The 24,274-nt window shown below is 36.3% G+C and overlaps 4 protein-coding genes across 9 annotated transcripts; 2 read left to right on the plus strand and 2 right to left on the minus strand.

Annotated features, from left to right (window-relative positions):
- Positions 1 to 1,614: 1,614 nt before the first annotated feature.
- Positions 1,615 to 9,822, plus strand: LOC117929975 (chaperone protein ClpB3, chloroplastic). Of its 3 annotated transcripts, XR_004653827.1 has the most exons (11): positions 1,615 to 1,978; positions 2,432 to 2,650; positions 3,152 to 3,389; positions 4,559 to 4,754; positions 5,272 to 5,326; positions 5,466 to 5,616; positions 5,778 to 6,086; positions 7,048 to 7,313; positions 7,537 to 8,463; positions 9,033 to 9,441; positions 9,560 to 9,822. XR_004653827.1 is itself a non-coding variant. In XM_034850419.1 (10 exons), the coding sequence occupies exons 1-10, from the start codon at positions 1,739 to 1,741 to the stop codon at positions 9,360 to 9,362; spliced, it is 2,931 nt and encodes a 976-aa protein (XP_034706310.1). In that variant the 5' UTR covers positions 1,615 to 1,738; the 3' UTR covers positions 9,363 to 9,521. The 3 variants fall into 3 exon arrangements, 2 of the variants coding, with proteins under 2 accessions (XP_034706310.1, XP_034706311.1); XM_034850419.1 differs by lacking the exon at positions 9,560 to 9,822 and having other exon boundaries at positions 9,033 to 9,521; XM_034850420.1 differs by lacking the exons at positions 1,615 to 1,978; positions 2,432 to 2,650 and adding an exon at positions 2,720 to 2,802 and having other exon boundaries at positions 9,033 to 9,822.
- Positions 9,823 to 9,896: 74 nt separating this feature from the next.
- Positions 9,897 to 12,852, minus strand: LOC117929976 (pentatricopeptide repeat-containing protein At3g29290). 3 transcript variants are annotated; one of them, XM_034850423.1, is made up of 3 exons: positions 12,728 to 12,852; positions 10,744 to 12,591; positions 9,897 to 10,255 (listed from the first exon to the last, which is right to left on the minus strand). In XM_034850423.1, the coding sequence occupies exons 2-3, from the start codon at positions 12,412 to 12,414 to the stop codon at positions 10,046 to 10,048; spliced, it is 1,881 nt and encodes a 626-aa protein (XP_034706314.1). In that variant the 5' UTR covers positions 12,415 to 12,591; positions 12,728 to 12,852; the 3' UTR covers positions 9,897 to 10,045. The 3 variants fall into 3 exon arrangements, with proteins under 3 accessions (XP_034706314.1, XP_034706313.1, XP_034706312.1); XM_034850422.1 differs by having other exon boundaries at positions 10,744 to 12,557; positions 12,728 to 12,849; XM_034850421.1 differs by having other exon boundaries at positions 10,744 to 12,598; positions 12,728 to 12,849.
- A 110-nt stretch (positions 12,853 to 12,962) lies between these two features.
- LOC117929978 lies at positions 12,963 to 17,998 on the plus strand. Of its 2 annotated transcripts, none has more exons than XM_034850425.1 (6): positions 12,963 to 13,052; positions 13,190 to 13,321; positions 16,460 to 16,533; positions 16,630 to 16,709; positions 16,912 to 17,063; positions 17,647 to 17,994. In XM_034850425.1, exons 1-6 carry the CDS (start codon positions 13,049 to 13,051, stop codon positions 17,721 to 17,723), a joined length of 519 nt encoding a protein of 172 aa, XP_034706316.1. In that variant the 5' UTR covers positions 12,963 to 13,048; the 3' UTR covers positions 17,724 to 17,994. The 2 variants fall into 2 exon arrangements, with proteins under 2 accessions (XP_034706316.1, XP_034706317.1); XM_034850426.1 differs by lacking the exon at positions 12,963 to 13,052 and adding an exon at positions 13,074 to 13,104 and having other exon boundaries at positions 17,647 to 17,998.
- Positions 17,999 to 18,152: 154 nt separating this feature from the next.
- LOC117929977 (EID1-like F-box protein 2) lies at positions 18,153 to 22,645 on the minus strand. The gene is made up of 4 exons (XM_034850424.1): positions 22,530 to 22,645; positions 22,383 to 22,437; positions 20,002 to 20,776; positions 18,153 to 18,965 (listed from the first exon to the last, which is right to left on the minus strand). The coding sequence occupies exon 3, from the start codon at positions 20,765 to 20,767 to the stop codon at positions 20,027 to 20,029; it is 741 nt and encodes a 246-aa protein (XP_034706315.1). The 5' UTR covers positions 20,768 to 20,776; positions 22,383 to 22,437; positions 22,530 to 22,645; the 3' UTR covers positions 18,153 to 18,965; positions 20,002 to 20,026.
- Positions 22,646 to 24,274: the final 1,629 nt, after the last annotated feature.

Here is a 24,274-nt window from a genome sequence, read left to right on the forward strand (position 1 = left end):
TCTTTCACTTTTAGTACCACAACATGACTTCATACCGACTTAAAAGCTAAAGTTTCCTATTTTTATATTTGATGTTTCTTGCAAATTAAGCCACTTGAATTACGAGGATGGTGGTAACTCGATCCAATATTTTTTTTTTTTTTTTTTTTATAAAAAAAATATCAAATTGAAAATCACAATGATTGTTTGAAAAAAAAAAAAAAAGAGGAGACATTTCTTCTCAAAATAAAAATAATCATAATGACAACATTTTTTTCTCACATTTTTTAAAATTGAAATAATTTTATTTTTTTACCTTTTCTGCATAAGGGTTGATAACATAATAATATTATAAAACAAATAAATAAAAATTGAATGACAAAATCCAAAGGTTTATTTAGTGATGTCCTCAAATATAATTTTTTAATATAGTTCTAAAAAAATTAGTTTTTAATCGTTTTCAAAAATAATATTCTCTTCCCAAATATATCAATATATATCCGTTTATCTCTATAAAAATATTATGTATTCATGGAGGATACAGACGTAATTAAAAAATTATCAAAATTTTTAATCATTTTAAAAATACTTTACAAAAAATATATTAATTAATATCAAAGGTGAGGTTACACTATCAATTTACTATCCATGGAAAATTATCATTAATTCACATATATAATTTGAACTACATTGCTTTATATTCATATTACATTGTCTCATATTTTGTTATTTTGTATTTTGATTTTATTGCTTTATATATTAATTTCTTTTTCTAACTTGTCTTGTATATTAATCTTATTTTTTGACATGCGATTCTTGAAAATTTCTTGCATACTCTGGATTTTCCAATAACTTTATAAATCCATAGGCAATGATGAAATTTTGAGGTTATTTCTTTGAAAACCTGGCTAAAGCAAAATAAAAAAAAATTAAAAATGTAGAAGATAAGTGATGAGAGAAAACTCCAAAAAAAAAAAAAAGAAAGAAAGAATGAAAAAAAAACGAAATATCAGAAAAAAAAAAAAAAAATCAATCAAAATCGACAAGAAAAGTAGCCAAAATAATTGGAAAAAAGGGTGAACTTGATGAAAAAGTCCATTATGTAAACTCAAAAGGGATGAAGTATGGGTGGAAAACAAAGATTTGTTATTATTTTAAATTTATTTTATTATTTTATTATTAATTAATTTTCATATATATATATATATATATATATATATATTTTCTATTACTTCACTCATAAATTTTTTGATATATTTATCTTTTTAATTTTTAATATTTTTATTTTAAAATATCAAAAAGATCAATCCATCATCTATTGAAAATATCATCACTAATGAAGTGATATCGTGCAATTTAAATGTACCTGAATTACATGGCTTTGTAGAAAAAATTAATATTTGCTGACGGTTGAATGGTACAAGAATTTCATAGACATGGATTTGGAAGTTAGATTTTTGCTGATATCTATTTAGACAGGATAATTTAAAAAAAAAAAGAAAAAAATGATGGGAAAAGGATCTTAACATTCATATCCAAATTCCATAATGGGCAGCCACGTGTGTGAAGGGAGGAAACAGACGAGAGCACTATAGAGTTCTTGAACTCTCTATTTCAAATTTTAGCTTCACATTCTGGAATCTCAATTCTCGAGTCTCAAATCAAACACCCAAGCCCCCTAGAACCTCCCAGAAGACTCTGTCCAAACATTTATTTAATTCCTCACAAAACCCTTCTCTCTTCCAATTCAAACCTCCTAATGGCCGCAACGACGTCGTTTTCCCGTGTTCACCTTCGTTTTCCCACCAACTGCTCCAACGGACCCGCTCTTTCTCCTCACCCCCGCCCCTCTCTCAACTTGTCTGCAAGGCGTAGGTCTTTGAAAGCCCTAAATTCGTTGAGGTTGAAGCAAAACGATGTCTTTCTTTCCAAACGGTTTGCTGGGTCGGGTAAGTGTCCCAGGTCTTTTGTTGTTCGATGCGATGCTTCCGGTGGAAGGGTGAGTCTTGTACTCCTATTATCTACATTTTTTTTTTCCTGTTTTGATTTGTTGGCTCGCTGAGTTTCTCCCATTTGTGGATTATTGTTTTGTGGTGAATTTGTTTTCAAATATGGAAAAACGATTTCAACCAAGTTTATGGAGACTGATTTCGTGGAAGTGCTTTTTCTTGACATGAAAATTTATCTCAATTCAACGCGCTATTTTGTATTCTATTCCCATGTTTTCTCGTCAACCAAACGATGGAAATTGGTTTTCTTCTGTATTGGTTCGATTTTGAAATGAATTCTGTTTTTCATTTTTCCACTGTACACCTTGTTATGGTGATCCACTGAGAAGGATGAAATTTTCAAGACTAGCATTTTTTTTTTATGTAGTTTCTGATCTCAGCAAAGTGAATTATGCATAGATTTCTCAGTATGTTGAAATGGGCTTTACATGTTATGATGTCAGATCACTCAACAAGATTTCACAGAGATGGCTTGGCAAGCAATTGTTTCTTCACCAGAAGTGGCAAAGGAGAACAAGCATCAGATAGTAGAGACAGAGCATTTGATGAAGGCTCTGCTGGAGCAGAAGAATGGACTTGCTCGCAGAATCTTCTCGAAGGCTGGGGTTGATAATACCCGTCTCCTTGATGCCACTGACAAGTTCATTCAACGTCAGCCTAAGGTGACTTATAAAGTATCTGAATTTTATCCCGGCATAGTGACTCTGTAACGCCTTCCTTTTGTGAAGTCGAGCTGTGGTATCAGAAGCCCCTTTCACATTCTAAGTTGGTGTAAAGAAACTGACTTGTTTTACTCCCTGCTATGAAAACCTAGGTTAGCCCACTTATTTATATTAAGTTAAACCTTAGAACCATGTGATAGGTGCTGGAAGGCACTCAAATAATAGCTTAGTCTTTCCCATGAATGGTCACTGACTCCTTACGTAGTCTTTCCTCATTCACTTGTGAAGTATTACTCTAGGTGCATTCTACCAGCGATATCCTGGTAAATGTGTGAATCCCGGAACTTGGTTCATCATGTCCTGTGTGCTGCCTAGGTGATATTGCATCATGTACTGGGTTAATTGGTTGGATTGCATAATGTCATTTTATATGTTTATTTCTCTGTCAATTTTATGCTTGGTGCATGATTATTTATGACTGCATCTATCCGATCATGCCAGGTTATTGGTGAATCAGCTGGTTCAATGTTAGGACGGGACTTAGAAAGCTTGATTCAGCGGGCCAGGGAGTACAAGAAAGAGTATGGTGATTCCTTTGTGTCAGTTGAGCACTTGGTTCTTGCCTTTGCACAAGATCAACGTTTTGGGAAGCAACTGTTTAAGGATTTTCAAATCTCCCAGAAAGCCTTAAAATCTGCAATCGAGGCCATAAGAGGACGCCAACAAGTCATTGATCAAGGTGATAATCATTTCTCTTTCTTTTACTTTTCAGCTAGTAATCACTTTTATCTCTCTGCTAATGTGCTTGAATGAATAATGGAATTTGCATGAGGGTTACTTGTTTTGGTTTTCTGAACCTGTGTAACTATTGAATGTGGATGGGGGATTCAGATGCAAATTTAAACCATTCAACATTGGATTTTACATTGTGACACCATGGCCTGTAGATGGCAGCATGAATCAGTCCAAGTTTTGCCTAATCATGGTTATGTAGTTATTTATGTATAAAATTTCTGTTTTTCATTAACTTGAATTAGTGGTTCACTCTGAAAACATTGAATACTAGAGTTTGAAATGTTCAATCGAACAAAATATGAGTATAATGTATAGGTTCATCATATAATTTACAAAAGCAAACTTCTAAAATTTTTAAATATAAATTTTATTTCTAAATTTTACTAGGCATATGGACTTAATATGTGTTGTTGATATATATATGTCTTTATATGTCATCTCAAAAGTTTTTAATTTTTATATTCTAAAAATTCCAACTCATTATATTTGCAAAACTAGTATATTAAGCAAAAGTTTCTATTCATCAATTACCATCATTTTCAATGTCAAAATTCCAATCATTCAAATGGAAATTTTCCAATATTTATTGTAAGAATAAATTTACTATAACTTCCAACATGACCTTTGACAAAAAAAAAATGTAGCTTTTCATATAGTATTATTTTACCCCTCCCCCCATTTTATATCAATTTCTAACCATATCATACATTTTGAACAATTAATATAACAATTCTCTCCAAGAAAAAAAAATTGAATTTGATTTTCCTTAAAAATGATTAAAGATGCATGTATTGTTGTACATTATATATCGTATTGTTTATGTGTTGCAAGAGATGCTTAAATTATGATACGGATTGTGATACCTACTGATTTTCATAAAGTATCTATCATATTGTGTATTTTTAGTTTTTAACAACTATGATTCTTATAGCTTCGGTTATTTAAAGCTTTAGCACATGTTGCCTCGAATCTTGATGTTGTTTAATGAAATTGCTTCACTGTTGCTTTTTAGGAACTTTATATGCTATTTTGTATTCTCAATATCTTACAATAATCTTGCATTTAAAAAAATTTATCTTGTAGTAATTTTTCTTACCTTTGAGTTTGTTATAGATCCTGAAGGGAAGTATGAAGCACTTGAGAAATATGGAAAAGATTTGACAGCCATGGCAAAAGCAGGAAAGCTTGACCCAGTAATAGGAAGAGATGATGAAATACGGAGGTGCATCCAGATTCTCTCCAGGAGAACAAAGAACAATCCTGTGCTAATTGGTGAGCCAGGTGTTGGAAAAACTGCAATTTCTGAAGGGTAAGCAATTTGTTTTTTTTGCTTGTTTTCATATCGAGTCTTGTAATTGGAATTCAGTGTCCCTGGATGTTATGATCCCTGGTTGAGCTAGGTTCAAAATCTAGCGCTCCTAGCTTATTTTTTCTACAAGCTTATCAGCTTGTGGCTGTTCTACCAATGAACTTGGTGTTTTTAAGCCGATGAGCTTAAAGATCAAACTTAATGCACCCATATACATACCCTCTGGGCTCATGCATCTAGCACTCAGGGGATTAGAGTTTAGTAGGACTTTGTAGTGTGCTGCTATTAGTGAGGACGTGGCATCAAAGGTAAGCATAGTGATAACAATGTTTGAATATGGGCCAACTTTGATTGCCACAACCTTCTGAGCAGGCGTGTTTATTATATGGCATTGCTTGGGAAATGTTACAGGTTGAATTGTTTCTTTGCTTCATAAACTTGCTAAGATAGTTGCTTCTAATCCTGGAGATATCTTTCTCTCATGTGTCTTTTTATCTGAAATATATCCTTTCAACAGGCTTGCTCAGAGAATCGTGCAAGGGGATGTGCCTCAAGCTTTGATGAATCGTAAGGTGTGTGTTTTGTCTAAAAGATCTTTTCCTGCTTCTCCTTGAAATATGTCTCTCTCCCATTATCATGAAGGGTTGGGATGTCTAATCTATCAATTCAAGTACTGAAGCCTTGATAATGATATGATCTTTCCATTTCCAGCTTATATCTCTTGACATGGGTGCACTCATAGCTGGGGCAAAATTTCGAGGGGAATTTGAGGATAGGCTGAAGGCTGTACTCAAGGAAGTAACAGAATCAGATGGCCAGACTATCCTTTTTATTGACGAGATCCACACAGTTGTTGGAGCAGGTGATTTGCTTTCATAATTTCTATTTTCAGATGCCTGATTTTTTCAAAGTCTGACAAATATGCAAAGGAGCTTGATTAATTCTTCATATGCTGGATGATATTTTGTTAACAAACTGATAATAGATGGATGGCAATGAATTAACTCCATATATCTGTTTCAGGTGCTACAAATGGTGCAATGGATGCGGGCAATCTACTGAAACCAATGCTTGGTCGTGGAGAGTTGCGATGTATTGGTGCAACAACACTGGATGAGTATCGGAAATATATTGAGAAAGATCCAGCATTGGAACGTCGTTTCCAGCAAGTTTATGTGGATCAACCTACAGTGGAAGATACAATTTCCATACTTCGTGGGTTGCGGGAAAGATATGAACTGCATCATGGTGTCCGCATCTCTGACAGTGCACTTGTGGAGGCGGCAATTCTGTCTGATCGTTACATCAGTGGTCGCTTTTTACCTGACAAAGGTAATAGTCATACTCACATATTTGGTAAACAAGTTTTAAAGGGTCTAGTATCCATTTAACTGCTCATTTGATCGTGATCTGATAAACGATGACACTGACATCGTGAGATGGAATCCAATTCAATTGTCAGATGGCCTGTATTGAGGCACACTGTTGGAAATAATTCAATAAACATTATGCATGTATGCAGCATTAGAATGCTATGAAAGTATTTTGGGGGACAACAAAATACTTGTATGTAGCACCAAAACATTATTTTTGCATTTCCTTTACCATCTATTGGATGGCATGGGGTTTGATATCACTTTCCAGTCTTCCAAATTGATGCCTGTAGGTTAAGATTCAAACATTTTGAATTCAGCTTAATGTGATAAACTTGTTTAACTGTCTTTTCCAGGCCTTTGTTTTTTTTTTTTTTTATAGGTAAGAGCATGTATTAGAAAAGCCAAAAAATGGCGAAAACAGTACACATGAAGTATACACTAGACGCCCAAAACACTAGGCAACACAAAGACAAATGAGCACACCCTTTACTTAACGAATAACCAATCTACAAAATCAACCAAAGTATGATCCCCTATATACACCCTAGCCCAATTCGCAAAAAAATACACAAATGAATATTTGATGGTTTGGTCAACCCGTTCGACATCATTGAACACTCTCCCATTCCTTTCCTTCCATAAAGTTCACATTAGGCATAAAGGGGCAGCCCTCCACACCTTTGCCCAACTGTCTTTTCCAGGCCTTGAGGGAGGGATAAACAAAAACAAGAACAATTTTTTCCCTCTTCCTGGAAATTGTTTTCTTGAACTATTCACCCATCCAATTTTTGAGTTTCTGAACAGAACGTATGTGGTTTGGTGCATATTCAGCTTTAACATCTCAGCTATTTGTATGGAGCTGATATTTTAGCATCTTGAAGTTACAATGTATGCTAACATTCTCATATCTTCTGCAGCTATTGACCTAGTTGATGAAGCAGCTGCTAAACTGAAGATGGAAATTACATCAAAACCCACTGCACTTGATGAGATCAACCGTTCTGTACTGAAGCTGGAGATGGAAAGGCTGTCTCTTACAAATGATACAGATAAAGCTTCAAAAGATAGGTTGAGTCGCCTTGAGGCTGAGCTGTCTCTGTTAAAAGAGAAACAAGCAGAGCTGAGTGAGCAATGGGAGCATGAAAAATCAGTTATGACACGCCTTCAGTCAATCAAAGAAGAGGTTTGTAGTTATATTTTTCACTATGCAGATAACTTATTTTCCTCTTTAGTATTCATTTTTTGTGCGGTCAGTATGAGAACAGCTTTGTTATGTGTCTCAGGCTTGGAAAAGTTGGATCTAGTTGGAAAGTAAATGTGCTGACTTTCAAGTTAAATAAAATGAAACCAATGGAAATTGACAAAAGAAGCATTTGAAATTACTAATTGTGTGTATTTGTTTACAGATTGACAGGGTGAATCTTGAGATTCAGCAGGCTGAGCGGGAGTATGACCTTAATCGTGCTGCTGAACTCAAGTATGGGAGCCTGAACTCTTTGCAGCGTCAACTTGAAAATGCGGAAAAAGAGTTGGATGAGTATATGAAATCTGGGAAATCCATGCTAAGAGAAGAGGTTACAGGGAATGATATTGCTGAAATTGTCAGTAAATGGACTGGTATCCCTGTTTCCAAGCTACAACAATCAGAGAGGGAGAAACTATTACATTTGGAAGAAGAGCTACATAAACGTGTCGTTGGTCAAGATCCTGCAGTGAGATCAGTAGCTGAGGCCATCCAGCGGTCCCGAGCAGGTCTCTCTGATCCTCACCGCCCAATTGCTAGTTTCATGTTCATGGGTCCTACAGGTGTTGGGAAGACAGAGCTAGCCAAGGCCCTTGCTTCCTACATGTTCAACACTGAAGAAGCCCTTGTGCGAATTGATATGAGTGAGTACATGGAAAAACATGCAGTTTCAAGATTGATAGGGGCACCGCCTGGTTATGTTGGTTACGAGGAAGGAGGGCAGTTGACAGAGACAGTCCGCAGGAGGCCATATGCAGTTATTCTGTTTGATGAAATAGAAAAGGCCCATTCAGATGTGTTCAATGTGTTTCTTCAGATTCTGGATGATGGGAGGGTGACTGACTCACAGGGTCGCACTGTGAGCTTTACCAACACTGTCCTCATTATGACTTCAAATGTGGGTTCACAGTACATTCTCAATATGGACAATGAGACCTTACCAAAAGAGACAGCTTATGAAACTATTAAGCAGAGGGTAATGGATGCTGCAAGATCAATTTTCCGTCCTGAGTTCATGAACCGAGTTGATGAGTACATAGTTTTCCAGCCTCTGGACCGTGATCAGATAAGCAGTATTGTCAAGTTACAGGTAAGTTGCTCTACACTGTTGTTTGATTGCTTAAAAATGAATTTTTCATGAATATATATATTTGCATTTAAACTTGTTTTCTGATGGGATGGGGATCAAGATTTATTCTAATTGGAGGTATATCACAATGACCTTAATGATGTAGAAACTTCATCTTTTCCCATTCCAATTTGAGTCCCCCACTGGTAGAGTTCTCAAAGGTGCAGCTTGGGTTCTGACAGGACAACCCAACCTTGGGTTGGTTTCATGTTTTCTTGCTTAGAAGATGGTTGGCCTATGAACAGTCAATGTTTTGTGTGTACAACACGGGTCTATTTTATTTTGTCGAAAAACTGGACCTTTCACAACCTTCCAAAAAACGCCTGCATATCATTGGTCAATTCTTTGGGAAGATACAGAAGATAACCTTTCATCCGTCTCTCTCTGAAGTGACTTGAGTATTATCAGCTTTAATGCTTTCAATCTGATCATACCTTCTATTTTTCTTTGCATGGAATTTGCTGCTTAGTAATATTATTTTCCTTGAGATGCAATCTCGGCACTGCTTATAATTTGCATGTGTTTTCCAGTTGGAACGGGTACAATTGAGAATAGCAGACCGGAAGATGAAACTCCAGGTGACTGAAACAGCGATTCAGCTGCTAGGAAGTCTTGGGTATGATCCCAATTATGGTGCTAGGCCAGTCAAGCGGGTGATCCAGCAAAATGTTGAAAATGAACTTGCCAAGGGCATATTAAGGGGTGAGTTTAAGGACGAGGACACAGTGTTGATTGACACAGAGGTCACAGCATTTTCCAATGGCCAGCTTCCCCAGCAAAAGCTAATCCTGAGAAAACTGGAGTCTGATTCAGACACACCAGCTGCAGAAGGCCAAGAAGCTTTTTCACAAACCATCTGAACGTCTTTTTGTAGTTTTATGGTCACCTCTAGTTTCTAACTTTCTACAAATGCCTATAAAGATATCCGGTTTATACAAGGTGATGTTCATCTCACCTTGCATGCTGCACTTTCATCTCTCAATCTAGTGTGTATTAGAATTGTCTTTTCTTTTTCTTTTTTTTTCTCATTGGCTTAACACTATTCACATTTCCCCAGAGTGCCTTGGGTCTTTTAACACAGCGCAAAATCAGTTGAGAAACAGGGAGTTGAATCCTTCTACAGGGCATGAAAGTCCAATATCATAGTCCTTTGAAAATGGGAAATGGGGCAGCATCTGTGTTGAAAACATGTGGGACTTTCATATTCCTATCCTGCTTGTAATGCGAATCCTATTTAGAGTGAGCCATAGTGAGCGCAAAACTATTGCCCCTAGCCACCATCCATCTAATCGAAATGAAGAGCTTAACTGCATCTGTCTTTTTTGGAACCTGGCAGTTCTTTTTTATCAGATTAAGAAACCCAAAGGAAAGGAGACATTAGATGTAACATAAGATACTACTAAAAATAAATAATTTATTTACATTGATGGCTTTGAACCTGTTCTTCGCTTAAGTATGGTATAAGAACAACTCACATGGTACAATGTGTGACATTTTTAACACACTAATTGTGGGAAATGTCTTTTTCTTGTGTCTTCTTCTATCAATATCTTCTGGGACGAGAAATCCGCCTGTTACTTGGCCTAATTGCATCTTTCTGTAAGTTCTGAAGCATCAATGCCCGAGTTTTCCCATCAGGTTTAAGGCCGCTCTTGCGCATTCTCATGTACAGCTTCTTTGCTGATTCAATCTTGCCTCTTAAACACATCCCCTGTATAGCAGCATTATAGAGAGAAACATCTGTTCCAGCCCTCTGCATAACCAACAAATATTGTGAAATCCTCTTTTTCTTTTCAAAATGAAAAGAAAACGAGAAAAGAAATAATAGTAGTGTTATACATAGAAGTTGTAAATTACCACGGAGCATTACACATTACAAATACATTAAGTTAGATATCAACATCATGGGTGTCAAGGGCCACATAGATACAGTAGCACATTCCCCAAGTAGGAAAACTTCAAGGACCAATGATCAAGAGGATTGAATCCTGATAATAAGGTTTTATATTATTGAAAGAAAAAAAGTTACGATCCTTGGTTTCAATTTGTGGGAATGGTTTATGGTTCAATGGTTGAGGCTTTTTTGGAAAATTTTTCTTTTCATATGAAACTTCCTTGAAGAAAATATCAACACTGATATTTTTCTCTGATTCTAAATTAACAAGTTGGAAAGGAATGGACGAATCTAAAGGTAACTGAAATAAGTTGGATGCTATCAAATTCTCATAAATATTAACTTACATTTAGAATTTCCTCCACTTCAGCCCAAAGCGATCCCCAAGTACAACTTCTTATTAGAGACAAATGGGTGAATGTGTCTGGAGTGCACTGTTGTTGAACCATGTGCTCATAAACCTGCAATGCAATTTCTGGTTTCCTTGCAACCTCACAAGCACCAATAACAAGATTATATGATGCAGATGAAACTGACAGTCCCGAAGCTTCCATCTGCCATAAAAGTTGTAGAGCTCTATTCCATAACCCAAGCTTCTGGCAGGACATTAAAGCAGTGTTGTACAAATGTAAATTTACTTGAGAGCTCTGCTCTCTAATGCTCTCAAAGAGATGAAGTGCATCTGCATGTCGATTTGCCCTGTATAAGGCACCAAGCAGTGCATTCCATGTGTAAACATCAGGTGTATGACCCAAAGATTTCATAACATCATAAACCCTGAATGCCAGCTTGACCTTCCCGGATTTCCCAATTGAGTTAATCAATGCATTGCATGCTATAAGATTCGGCTTCAAACCAACATTCAACATACTTTGAAAAACACTTAATGCCAAGTCCCATTTCCCTTCCTTTGCGCATGCACCAATAATAGCTTTCATTGCATCTTCACCTGGTTTTAATCCATTTTGAATCATCTCACTGTAAGCATCAATGGCTAGTTCATTCTGCCCACAACGAACAAAAACGCTAACTAATAGACGATAAGTTACAATTGTTCCAACAAGACCATTTTCCTTCATACTTCTCCATATTCTTTCAGTCTGAGCCCAGTTATTTACTTTGCCACAAATCGATATCATTGTGGTGTAAGCAATCACATCAAAATCCTTCTTTACTTTGCATTCCACCTCCAATTTGCTGAACATCTTTAGAGCTGAATCATAGCCCTGAATATTTGCAATTGCTTTAAGTACCAAGCTATAACTATGCCCGGTAGTGCTCTCATTTGCCTTCATCGACTCAAAAACTCTCAATGCGTCATCAAGCATTTCATTCCTCAAGAGGCAAGAAAGAAGAGAATTACAGGCATGTAAACTGGGTCGAAGACCCGAAAATTCCATGGTCCTATACAACTCTAGTACACTTCTGACCTTGTTGGATCTGCTTAGCATCAATATTCTTTTAGATAATATCTGTTCATTCCTTTCCTCTAAAAAATGCAACTTATCTTCAAACTCACTGGATATCCCTGTTGAAATCGTCAATGGCTCTGCAACACCTATATGTTCAAAATCTGGGTTCTTGTGAATTTCTGAATTTCCCAAAGGAGGAAATTTCTGTTCCAAATAACTCGGGTCAAATTCTTCTTTTCTTCTTTGATTCAACATATTTTCCTCATCCTCCTCGCAAACCAAACCAGACTGAACGCAAGCAACCATGTTTGAGACAATGCGTGGAGTATCCCTCCTCTCAGACCCAAATAACAAATTCATTTCCATCATTATATGTCCAGTGACCTCAAACTGAGAGCGCCCATTCTCCCTCAAGGAAATCGTATCTACGCCATGCCCTTTCAATTGCTTTTTGCTTGTTTTTATAGTTGAATTATAACACAAGCAACGCGGAAAACAACTGCAATGGATTCTATATCCACCAGTTGGTCTACATGAGTGGTATTGGCAAGTAAACCCACTGGAGGTGACGATGATTGCAAGTGAATTCCTCAATACTTCTGCCATAATTGGACTCCGAAAGGGGCAAACACATGAATTGAAGATTTTTTCATTCAACGTATTCTGTTGGGCGAAAACCCAACCAGAAGTGAATGACCGAATTGCAGGAAATAGTTGAAGCCCTCAAAAAACGAAAGCTAATTGTAGACCTATGGCAAGTGAAAACCACTCCCACTATTCAAACTTCATGCTTGAAAAAACAAACAGCAAAAAGATCAAATTTTACATCACACCCGCAAAGATATATGAACTTTTTGGCTTGAAAAAGATGGAAATATAGCTTAAGAACAAGAACCGTCTATTGTATGGGAAAAATTACCTCAATACGAGCATGAATCCATGATGTTAGTAGAAATTGGAGGTGAACCCACGTAGAGAGTGGCGGGAGCGGAATTTTCTCCAGTAATGGCTAGGGAAAACTCAAGAGGGAGCAGTGATATCGAAGTGTAGAGGAGACTTAAACGCCGTCTATTGTATATCTCACGGGAAAGATATTGGATTTCAAGGGGGAGAAAAAGTTCCTTAAAACGCACCGTTTTGCTCTGTCGCTATTCTCCTGCCAAAACGCACCGTTTCGGGGTTTTCTATTGGGAAAGCGCCTCTCTTCGACTCTTAAACCCTATTTGAGTGAGGCCTTACAATGGGTGAGTTCGTTCGATCTAATTTCATTGATTTATTTTTCTTTGAAGTCAATGGGTAATGAGAAAACCCAATTCTGAAACATGTTAATTTAGAATATTTTGACTCCGAAATAGGCTGACTCTTATATCTGTTGTTGCAGAAGAAGGAGAAGAAAGAAAGGAAGGGGTGGTGAGGGAAGGAGTAGCATCAATAGCACTGTTGCCATGTGGGTCCCTTTCAGGCCACTTCGTCCAACTTCCCCATTCCATCTGCTTTGGCCTTCATGGCACTGGTACACACACCTATACTCATTGTATGCTACCCCTCTAATGGGTTCACCTGCTTTTGCTCCAACTATTTCATGTCACACTGTTTGGTTTCAGGGTATTTTTCTAGTGTTGAGAATGAGGATTTGCCTTGATTGTTTCTGGGTGTTGGTGGGGAGGGTTTGGACAGATGGAAAAGCATTGGAATCTTTCATAGGAAGGTTATCCCAAATATAGTTGGAACTAAAGAATGTTAAAAAATAGCTTTTCTCTCATAACTAGAAGAGATTTGGGAATTTTACCTGCAAGTGTTTTGCTTTCATGCTTTTTCTATATTGTTTTCATGGATTTTGGTCCCTTTTGTTTTGTCATTATGATAGTTATGAAACCCGGGCTCAGATATAAGCATAAACATTGTTTATCCTTTGTCTAATAGGCAAGCATGGTGTTGCAGGATGATTGCTATAACTATTTTCTTAGTTGGGATCATAGTTTTAAAAGACGCGAGGCCCTGGTCTCCAAAGCCCTAGACACAGGCGCCTAAAAAATGTGAAATGCAACCTAGAATGCAAATCATTTTATAAAATATGATCCCAAATCGAGTGATAAAAATTTTAAGATTCCAAACATTTAAGAGGCATTCAACAAAAAAATGAAATTATGTAAATTTCAAAGTATGGTTAGAAATTTTAAGAATAAAAGTGTTAAAAAAGAAAAAACAAATTAGATAGGTGTGTCTCTCCAACAAGGCCTTATAATTAGGGAGAGATTGAACCTTGGGCCTAGCCACGCTTTTTACAACTATGGTTGGTTTTAGAGTTTGGTGCTTCTGATTCATTATCTTGAAATTTGATGCATAAGTTGAGTTATTATAATGTTCATGAGAACCCATTTGCATCCTTAGAGAATGTTGATCAGTATTTCATATAGACTTTCCTCACTTCTGCGTGAGCCACACTGCGATATTATTTCATTCACTATTTTAAGTTTGTCAAATGCTTTTGGATCAAAGAAATATGGAGGAGCTCAGGTTTTACTTTCGAAGAATTCAGAACCTGTTTGGTTGTATGTCACTTAGCGCTTTTTGACATATTATCCTGTTGCTTGTACATCTCATCTGGTGATGATTCAAAGCAGAAATTTCTTAATTGAACATATTTAAAAAAATTCTCCAAAACTGACTCCCTTAAACCCCACATGCATAGGTGTTAAAAACTTACAATACACGATACAATACAACGATAAGATACATTTTTTATGAAAATTGATACATATCGGAATTTATATCTTTTCTTAAATTGTATCTTTACGACACATATATGATATACAATACAATGCGTGATAAAATGATACAATGGTACATACTTCTTCAACTAATAACTTTTAAGAAGGATCAAATTCTTTTTTCTTTTTTTGTTAAAAGAATTTATTATATTAATTGTTTAAAATGTACTAAAAATTTTAAAATTGATCATAAAAACAAAAAAATGGGTAAAATAATCTTATATAAAAAGTTGAATTCTAGTTGTCAAATGCTATATTAGAAGTTAAGTAAGTTTACAACAAATATTGCAGAATTTTCATTTGAATAATTTGATTGTTGACATTGAAAATGATGATAATTAGTGAATAAATTTATTTATTTAATATATTATTATTATTATTATTATTATCTTAATTTCTTTTTCGGTGGGGAAGGAACAATGAAGAATATGTGAAAAGTTGGAACTTTGAAGACGACACATAAAGATATATATATATATATATATATCAATCAACAAAATACGTAAGTGGATATGGCATATGCCTAGTTAGAATTTGGAACTAAAACTAAAAAATTTAGAAGTTTATTTTTGTAAATTATGTGATGAATCTATACATTAAAGTTATATTTTTGTTAATTCGAACCTTTTAAAACTCTGATATTCAATGTTTTTATATAATATGTTATAGTTTAACTCTTTAGATCTTACCATCTTTCGTAAAATTGGTTATATGTTACCTATATTTTATAGTTTCAACTTTCAATGTACATGCTTGCGCACGCACTCACACACAAATATGTATATATATTCTATTCACTATAAAAAAAAAATGATACATGAATGACTATGCCCATGTGCTCTAGATGAGCCTTATTGCAACATATTTAGGAGATGGTACTCGTAATGATGTACATCTTTATTTTCCTTACTGCATTTCTTCCTGGAAAACTTAATGAGTTACCACCATGATTTTTCTACTCATCTTATATAGAACTCTCCTTTTACTTGTTCTAATTTATCAAAAAATATCATCCACAGTTATTCACTTAACAGAAATATTTTAAAATTTTATGGAAAAGATAATGTGGAAATTACACAATCTTTTGATTTATTTGTTTGTATGAGAAATTTTTAAAAGTTTATTAGTGCAACAGAAAGCTACATCAAATCATTAGGAAAAGCCAAAATCTTAGAGAACTTTTACTAATTTTCATTTGCATAATTAACTGGTTAGTTTATTATCCTTACACAGATGGAATTTGCAAAAGCGGTGGTTCTATCTTGATTTACTCACATGAACAAGGACTTAACTTATTTTTTCCTTTTTTTTTTTTTTTCTCACTTCTGGTAAATTTGTTTTATCTTTCCACTGATTCCATCATACTGTTTCCTCCAACCCAGCTACAATGGTTTATGAGGAATTGGAAGATCTTTTGTTTCAACAATATAAATAGTAGCGTCCAGTTTCTGCAAGTAAATCTTTGATAGTTGCTTCTGGGTGCTTGTGAAAGCAAGGCAGCTATACAATAACAAAGAGTATTTCTTACCTGGTGGGGAAGAAATTTGGTTGTGAAGCTACCGGAGATTATATTTACTATTCTATTACTCGGGTTTTTCGGATTTCCACCCATCCCAGATGATAAGGGGCATAACACAACTGAGTTGTTATGCCTTAACATTCCAGTATATTTTTTTATGTATCACAGTATCAATTGTGTTCTGCCAGGAAGTGTTGTCTAGTTGGGATGTTGGATGTAAGACACTACATTACTCCATTTTTTCTGTTGTCTCCTGGAAAAATCATCAGTCAAAGCTGAATTTTTTTTTTCCGTTGCACTGTTCCTCTCTTTGTTATACTGTGTATGCATATTCATATTTTGTTGTTTTCCTCTGTCAAAGAGTTGGCATGTGAAAGAGAATGCAGCAGGGGCGAGGATTACCGCTTGATCAAGCTCACAATCACAGACTTTAGTGTAGGACCTGTTTGCATTTTAACTTGCTGTTTTCCTTTTGTCTTCTTTATTTATTCCAATATTTATCTACACATGATTATCTTTTTTATTTTTCAGAGTAAGAGAGAACAAACTGTCATAGTAGAGTGCAGAGGCCATGATGCTGCTCGGTTCCACAGCATCGATCGTGCTCATGGGTAAACCATCTTGGAATGACCTGATTACTCTGAATGCACTACATTCTTCGGGAATTTTCTTTTTATTGTTCAATGATGTTTATTGTCATTCTGTTAGCTCTTAATCTATATGCAAACTCTATTAAATTTTCAGCAGCTTATCATCCTTTACATCTCTTGTTCTTCAAGCATTCTTTAGCTTGTAATGTATGTTTTTAGACAGGTGGGAGATGGATGTTGTGGGTATGGTTGAGCAGAAGCATGGGAAGAACAAGATTGTGGTTTCTTTTGAGTGTGAGACACTGAAAGCTGATAAAGCAGCAGAAGACCATATTAGACAGTTCATGCCAAAATTAGCAGGGCTAGATGCTGTTGGTAAGTTACTCTGTGCCTGTCATTCCCCCATTTATAACTTACAAGAAGCTGCCACAGTGATCAAGCAATAACCTGGGGTCCCAGCTTTCTACCTTACATATGGTTTAAGTGATGTGACTCTTTGATTGGGATCATTCTGGAAGTAGAAAGTCAGGATTGATTACTATAGTTGCATAATAGGTGTTTTTGGCTGCTATTCAACAGTTTCTACTAGCCTATATTGAGTACATGCCAAGGATTTACAGGTTAATTGCAATGAACACCTGTGGAGCTTTAGAATTGCTTGAAACCTTATTTTTCAGGTGGAAGTGGATGCAACTTAAGGGAAGAAGGATTTTTGAGAAGGATCTATAGTGGCTTCTTTGGTCAAATTTTAGCAAAAATCCTTCAAGAATGAGCCCCTAAGAATCACTGAATGATCTCTAATAGCCTGGCCTGTTTGGAGCCAGATCCCCCTTGAAATCATTCTATCTGCAGTTTTTGTAATTTCAAATGTCCGAGTGCTTTACTTTGCTGTGGTCTGTTTTGGGAGGAAATGCATTCTCCTTAGTTTATTACTTACATGATGTGTTGATTCGTGTAGTTAACATTGGGCGGATGAGCATCACAGGATTGGACTTGGAAGCAGCGGAGACAGATGACACGGAGACTGCAAATTAGTTGCACAACTACACTGAAAGAAGATTTGAAAAATGCATGCATTTTTGTTTAAATCTCTTCTTGCATTTCCTTCCGTGCTAATTGTAAGCAGCTTGGATGTTTTTATGTCGCCATCATTCATCCACTACCCATTTTTGTATAAATTTGCCCTGTAAAATGGGTACTCTTTCATCTTCGAAAATCATAGCCGAACTTTCTTATAACCTAAGCAAAAGTGGTTGTGTTGACGGCTAAATTTATATAGATTCACCATTATGGTTTATCATGCTTAGAAATTCACTTCAGTCTTTGCAATTGGTAAGAGGGAACGGGAGGAAATTTTTTTGTCAGTTTCTTTTAAGAGTTCATCCTCTGTGTTCAAAGCAACTCAAGCTGAGCGATACCAATTTCTTTAAACCGAAAATAATATATGGTCGAGTGGTAGGATCATTCAATGCCCAAAGAATTCGCCATGTAACACGAGAAACATACAGAAAAAGATTCCCAATGTTTAATATTCTCAGATACAGAACTGGAAGTGGGTATCATTTGCTTTATTAACAGGAGAGGTGTTCTTCCTACTAGATCGATTTCACACTCTTTGTCCAAAGGCTAGAGAATGAGCTGCAGAAGTCTTCCAACGAATCACAAAGGAGTCAGTCAATTCCCTGAAGGACCTCTCTTTTGGAGGGAAGAACAGCTAGAAAATCAAATACAATATAAGGCCAACTAGATAAAGAGGAAGAAATTTCAGTAGTTCCCAGACCCAGGAGTGTGAATCTCATTTTAGTTCCTGCCCTTCCAACTCAGAGCATTGATGAATCAATAGAGAAGTGAAGCGACTTTACTCTTTCTCCACATGTCAAGAATGTCTAAAAAAGTACCATGCTCTCGGATGGGTGAAATTTGTCTAGAAATTCATGCAAAGTAGACAGATTACACAACTGATTAATCACAATAAATAAGACAAAAAAAGTGTCCTGATAATTGCAGAAACCAATCTACCATATTCAGATACACATATAGGGCATACGACAATGCACATAGAATTACATGGTTCACAGTAACTTTGATTTAAGTAAAGGACAAGAGCAAGAAATGGTTAGCAGTATCTTCTAACCCTTGGCTAAAAGGCATTTGACCAGGCCAGATTGGGAAGCAGCGTGCTCAAAAACTTCAGATGAAATAGGGGTCGTTGACTTCAGCTTCCACTAAACACAAAATGACTTGACAGGCTAACCCACATTTGGGATGATTAGACGACTGTCCAAAATGGAACATATCACGTCAGATAAGCAACAACCTTATTTGAAAGGAATTATGATATAGAAGGAGCATGGTAGAGAAAACACAGTTTAAGGTCAAAACCGGTCTTTGGGCAATAAATAAATAACAAAATGCTAAAGTCACAAGATGAAGTTTGATAAGATATTCCAGGTCAAACACTAAGGTTGCAGGATAAACTTTGATCAGGTAATGCTTGCCATTAAAACACTCAAACCGTAGGGCAAAGTTGTAGGTTCCTAATAAAATATAACTCTACAGTTTGATGAAATTAAATCATATCTCCATCATGCACACTAAAGCTGTAGGATGAACTTGTGGCTTTAAATTAAGTTAAAATTTAAAAACACACACACCACCAATGATGCCAGAGAAGGCATAGTGAATAATTGTTTGGGACGAAACCTATAATGTCCACCCCTTTTTTGCCAAACAAGGCATATCAAACTTCAACTTGAGAAGACATGCTTTGCCTGGCATCGCAAAGTAAACATCGCACAGCACAGATCACCATGAATCAGTTCCATATAAAAGATTTTCTTTTCTAGTTAATGGCAACCCTCTCGAGGGATCACCTTGGCCTAAAAAAACAGGTAGATACACTTACCACCTCCATTTCATATCTTTTTGACTTGGATAAAAATGCTCTCCAAGGGAACCCAGAGAGTGCAACTGCACCCATCGAGTGACTACATAGGAACTAATTATCATTATTAAGTAGGAACGATGATAAGGCAGACAGTTGGTCAGCTTAACCCAGGCAAGCAAGGAGCAAATACTAGCTTCCCCACCCACATGAATGGAGAGGTTGTACTGCAGATGCAACAAGGAAATCTCGACACAAATATTCATTCCAACTTATTCTGAAGCCTGAACTAGAATCATAATTTCTCTAATATGTCAGACTAAATTGAAAATTGATGTACTGCAATAGGGAAATCATTTTTAGAATCTACCTAATAGTTCATCATGTCTTAAGAAAAATAGAACTTCTATTCCTGATGAGAGAGGCTACCTGGTCTCCATCCCCACTACCACTCCTACTCAGATGCCTCTTCCGAGTCTGATAAAGGTAAGAGAGTGCAGATCCCCAGCATATGTCCGTTGAGGCACACATAGTACTCAATGCAATCCTCATAAGCGCCCAATCTGCAGCTGGCACTCTGCGGTATCATTTTAGCCTGAAGCATGCTCCACAGCTTTGCCTTACAGTAAGGACACACCTCTGTTGGATGAAGCTGGGCACCCTTTTTGATCAGCATCTTTCGAACCTTTGACATAGAAAATGACTTGAAAACCCCCCGGAAGAACCCCACATCCCCCTCCTCCCCTTGGTCAAGATGCTCACAAGGGTCAGACACATATAAGACATCTGTTCGGCATTGAGGTAAAAGAAAACTCTTCCCTGATGTCCTAGAGAACCGTGTTCGGTAAACAAAGTGACCGGGGATTTGAATGCTATTAAACAAGCCACCCTTGGTACACCCTGAACAGTAGATAAGCAGCTTCCCAAGTGCTCTCCAGTTCCCATCAACACTGTGACTCCCACTAGATTGTAGATCAAGCATCATCTTTGGTGCTCTTGCCCGACAAAACTCCTTCCAAAGTACTCTCTTAGCAAGGTCATCAAACCATTTGCATGTGCAAGACAGAGTGGCAATCAACTTAGGGTTCCAGTTAAGTTGTTGAAAAACCAGGAAAATCACATCTTCACTCAGATGCCCTTTTGTGCATGCACAACTTGCTGAGTGTATGCAACGATACTGCTTTGTTAAAATCATTGTCTCTGCCTAGTAAGATCAAAAGCGAAGATGATCGGAAAGCATCTCAGTACATGCTAACAAAGATTTATCCGTATGAAACATTAACAGTGACAACACTCGAAAACAAGAGAAGATTTCTCAAACCACACACTGCAAACACTAGAAACTATGACCCAAAATGGAAGAAGTTAAATTTGATCCTTGCAACTCATAATCTCAGCATCCAAGAAAAAACAATTAAATCAGATGGCACTTACTCAATGCCAATACTATAAAAAGTTCACATATTAAGATACCAATATTTCATTAGCCTTTATGGACTAAAAGAGGAAAGAAAAAAAAACTGACAATTGGCTCTCATCTTGATTAACACAAAAGACATTAAACTTATTCTGGTCAGGCAGCTATTCACAGTAACCACACAGCATTCAAATTATCCTATTATTAGGCTGCTGATGCAAAAGGTTGTAAATATGTTTTCTGAGTTAATAGCAACATAAACAGGAAAAATGATAATGTTGGATGGAAAAAGAAAAAAAGGAATAACAACTTTATTTAAATGGCACATATCTAGCATTCCTCCATTAACAGCATACCCAAAGATTTTAACCTCAACAAAATGTCAAATTTTTGACATCTAAGTTTCATCCCAAGCCACTCTGCAGTACTTCATATTTCAGGATATCCACAAATTATAACCTTTTTAAGACCGCACATCATAAATAATGTGAGAAATCTTTGCATTTCTAGTAGAGAAAAAGATGGTTTTAACAGATCAGCAGAACTTTTGGACATGCAGTGAAAATTGTATTTGCCCATTGAGTATTAGTATATGATCTTGTGTATGAATTCATCATCTTAAACAAGACAATAACAGAAATGAAAGACATCAGCACAACTGGTAGTGGAAATCTAGAGTGGTGGCATCTCATCAAATCCTAGAACCGATCCCACGCCATTGAATTTGTGATGGCTCAAATTTTCTCTAATAGGCCCACCCAAGATGATAAATTTATAACCTTTAATGCTTCATTAAATACAACTTAGCAACTCAATTGCCACCTTCCAACCAAAGATGGCCCAACGACACATGAAAGGTTCATTTGATTGCCAAGAAAACCGAGGTAAACAAAAGGAAACAAAACTATTGAGTAATATCTTCAGTCACTCTCATCTCTTTACAGAAAGGAAAATTCAGCTGAGCTAAGCAAACGAGAGATGGCTTGAACCGGGTTTAGTTCAAAATCATTTTTTTTGTTTTGTCCTATAGCAAAGCGAAAATAAAAATTTCTAATTCTTTCTTTCACCAGGTTTTCTCAGCAGCCAAACAGACCTAAATCACAATTCCTAATACTAGACATCACATCACTGAACACAATTTAGGTTCAATTTCTCAGTGCATATCAAAAGCCACCAAACGCACAGATCCACAACACCCTAAAAAATCAAAATTGAAACCATTTCCCAAGAAACCCATTGCAAACGTGAAGAATTTGCCATTCCAAAAGAACCTCTGCACTCGATGCTCCCAAAAATCAAACAAACCCACATCAAAATACTAGTGATTTGAAAAGCAAGAAGTCCAAACAGGAGCAGATCGTAATCATCACGAAACCGAGAGCCAAGAACTCACCTCAGCTCATAAGGTCCCCTTTCCTCATGGCCTCAAAACCCTAGAGATCAAGACCCTGCATGGAAGAAGAAGAGAGATTAGGGTTTTGGATGTGGGGAAGGACAAGTGTGAAACCCATAATAAAATGCAGAAATGTCAGAGAAATACATGCAAGAAGAGATGGTAAATTCCCCTTGTTGATAGGGGTAATTTCGTCCACAGAAAATGTAGTCATTGAGCTTCTGCAACTGGTTGCAGAGATTGAAAGGACTTGGGGCTGGGTCCGCTCATATACAAATGCACCAAGAATATTTTATTTATTTCTTGAGTGAGATAGCTTACACCCACAGGACGGTTACTTTTGGGTAGAGGAAGGACGAATGGATGCAGAGCCACCTGGACCATGAAGCAGACGTTTTGGTTTCACCTCATTTGTCTTTATCCCACAAAATCATAATTTTTCTTTTTTATTTTTTAAAGTATGAAAATAGGTATCCACTATGTATTGGACCGACCGCACATATATATATATATATATATATATATATATTTTTTTTTTAATTATTGTATTGGAAGACACTGGGAATAATAAGACGGGACATGGATAAAATTATTTGTATTCAAGTCGTTATTTTGTATCTTATTTACATTTTAATGATTGAGATTCAATAATTTAAATATGTATAATTCTTTATTATTAAGCTGTTTGAATGCTTTATTTCTATTTTGCTAGACACTCTTTGTAATAAACTCATTTTATATATGCTTTTAATTTATAATAAACAAAAACAAAAGTGGAGTATCAAAATTTTACTCTCAACATGCAGGAATAGTTAAAAAGTTTAAACCCTAGGAGGAGTCATGTGAGACGTTTTGGAAGATAATAGGACTACCAAGTCAAGATTGCTGACTACGATTCTGCACTGGGGGTCTGTTCTTTTCGAAGCTACTCCCAACTCCCAAGTCCAATTTTTTCCTTTTAAGGATATTTTGGATTGGCTTTCTATATAAGTTAAAAAAAAAAATGTCATATTTATTACTCCTCATGAAATATTCATACCAGGCTAGGAGTAGGAGTCGTAGGAGCAAGATAAAAAAGCCATGCAACCCCACCCCAACAAGTCAGCATGGATCAAACAGAAAAGCTGAGGCTCAAACTGCACAAATTCAGAGGATGAGGATGGGCAAGGATGAGATGGCCTTTGGTGTCAGAACACTCAGAACAAAAAGATGAAGGTTCCTGTCACGCGTTCAACTCCCCACCATCCCTGCTACTCAATTTACTTTTTTTAATCACGATAGGAAGGAAACTTTATTCCATATTTCAAGTGCCATCTAAAAGACTAAAACAAGATGATAGGTTAGGAATAATAGTAGGAGGACAATCCACATGGATTTGGTCATTGAAGTTTAGTTTTGACTTTTGAGCAATCCTAGTATGGGGTTGCTACTTGGTGAGTGGGTTTGTCATCACCATTATAATCAAAACACACAACTGTTCAGCAACAAGGAAGATTGAAAAGAGCGAACTCAGAGAATGCAATACCATAAACTAAAATAGACTACATAAATTTCTAGCATTTCTATATTTCCATTTGCAATTAATACAAACTTCCTCTCATTGTCTCCGGAGAGAAAATACAGCCAAGCTCCTCGAACATATCTGTAATAGGTAAATATTATGACTAGCAGGAAAAGTAGCCATGAGTTTCAAAAGCCTTATTGCAGGAGACTTATTAGCGCATTTTCAGCTTGCCCCATTCATAAAAATTTGCATAACATCAGAGAGCATCAAGGCCCCATCACATACTGGGTGATTGATTCCCCAAATTAGGAATTGATCCTTATCTTCTATATCACCCACTAAGGGACTATTAGGGATTCAAACCAATTCAACCATAGCATACATAATC

This window comes from Vitis riparia, chromosome 14 (genome assembly GCF_004353265.1).
Source record: "Vitis riparia cultivar Riparia Gloire de Montpellier isolate 1030 chromosome 14, EGFV_Vit.rip_1.0, whole genome shotgun sequence".
NCBI classification, from domain to species: Eukaryota; Viridiplantae; Streptophyta; class Magnoliopsida; order Vitales; family Vitaceae; genus Vitis; species Vitis riparia.

Bases quoted from the DNA above. Each gene is read 5' to 3' on its own strand.
- LOC117929975 (XM_034850419.1), top strand. From the start codon at position 1,739: ATGGCCGCAACGACGTCGTTTTCCCGTGTTCACCTTCGTTTTCCCACC. The intron at 5,327-5,465 runs GTGTGTGTTTTG...TTCCATTTCCAG, and splicing joins AAGCTTTGATGAATCGTAAG to CTTATATCTCTTGACATGGG. The intron at 8,464-9,032 runs GTAAGTTGCTCT...TGTGTTTTCCAG, and splicing joins GCAGTATTGTCAAGTTACAG to TTGGAACGGGTACAATTGAG.
- LOC117929976 (XM_034850423.1), bottom strand. From the start codon at position 12,414: ATGGCAGAAGTATTGAGGAATTCACTTGCAATCATCGTCACCTCCAGT. The intron at 10,256-10,743 runs GTAAGTTAATAT...TTGGTTATGCAG, and splicing joins AAGTGGAGGAAATTCTAAAT to AGGGCTGGAACAGATGTTTC.
- LOC117929978 (XM_034850425.1), top strand. The intron at 13,322-16,459 runs GTACACACACCT...CCTCTGTCAAAG, and splicing joins CTTTGGCCTTCATGGCACTG to AGTTGGCATGTGAAAGAGAA. The intron at 16,534-16,629 runs GTAGGACCTGTT...TTTATTTTTCAG, and splicing joins TCACAATCACAGACTTTAGT to AGTAAGAGAGAACAAACTGT.
- LOC117929977 (XM_034850424.1), bottom strand. From the start codon at position 20,767: ATGATTTTAACAAAGCAGTATCGTTGCATACACTCAGCAAGTTGTGCA.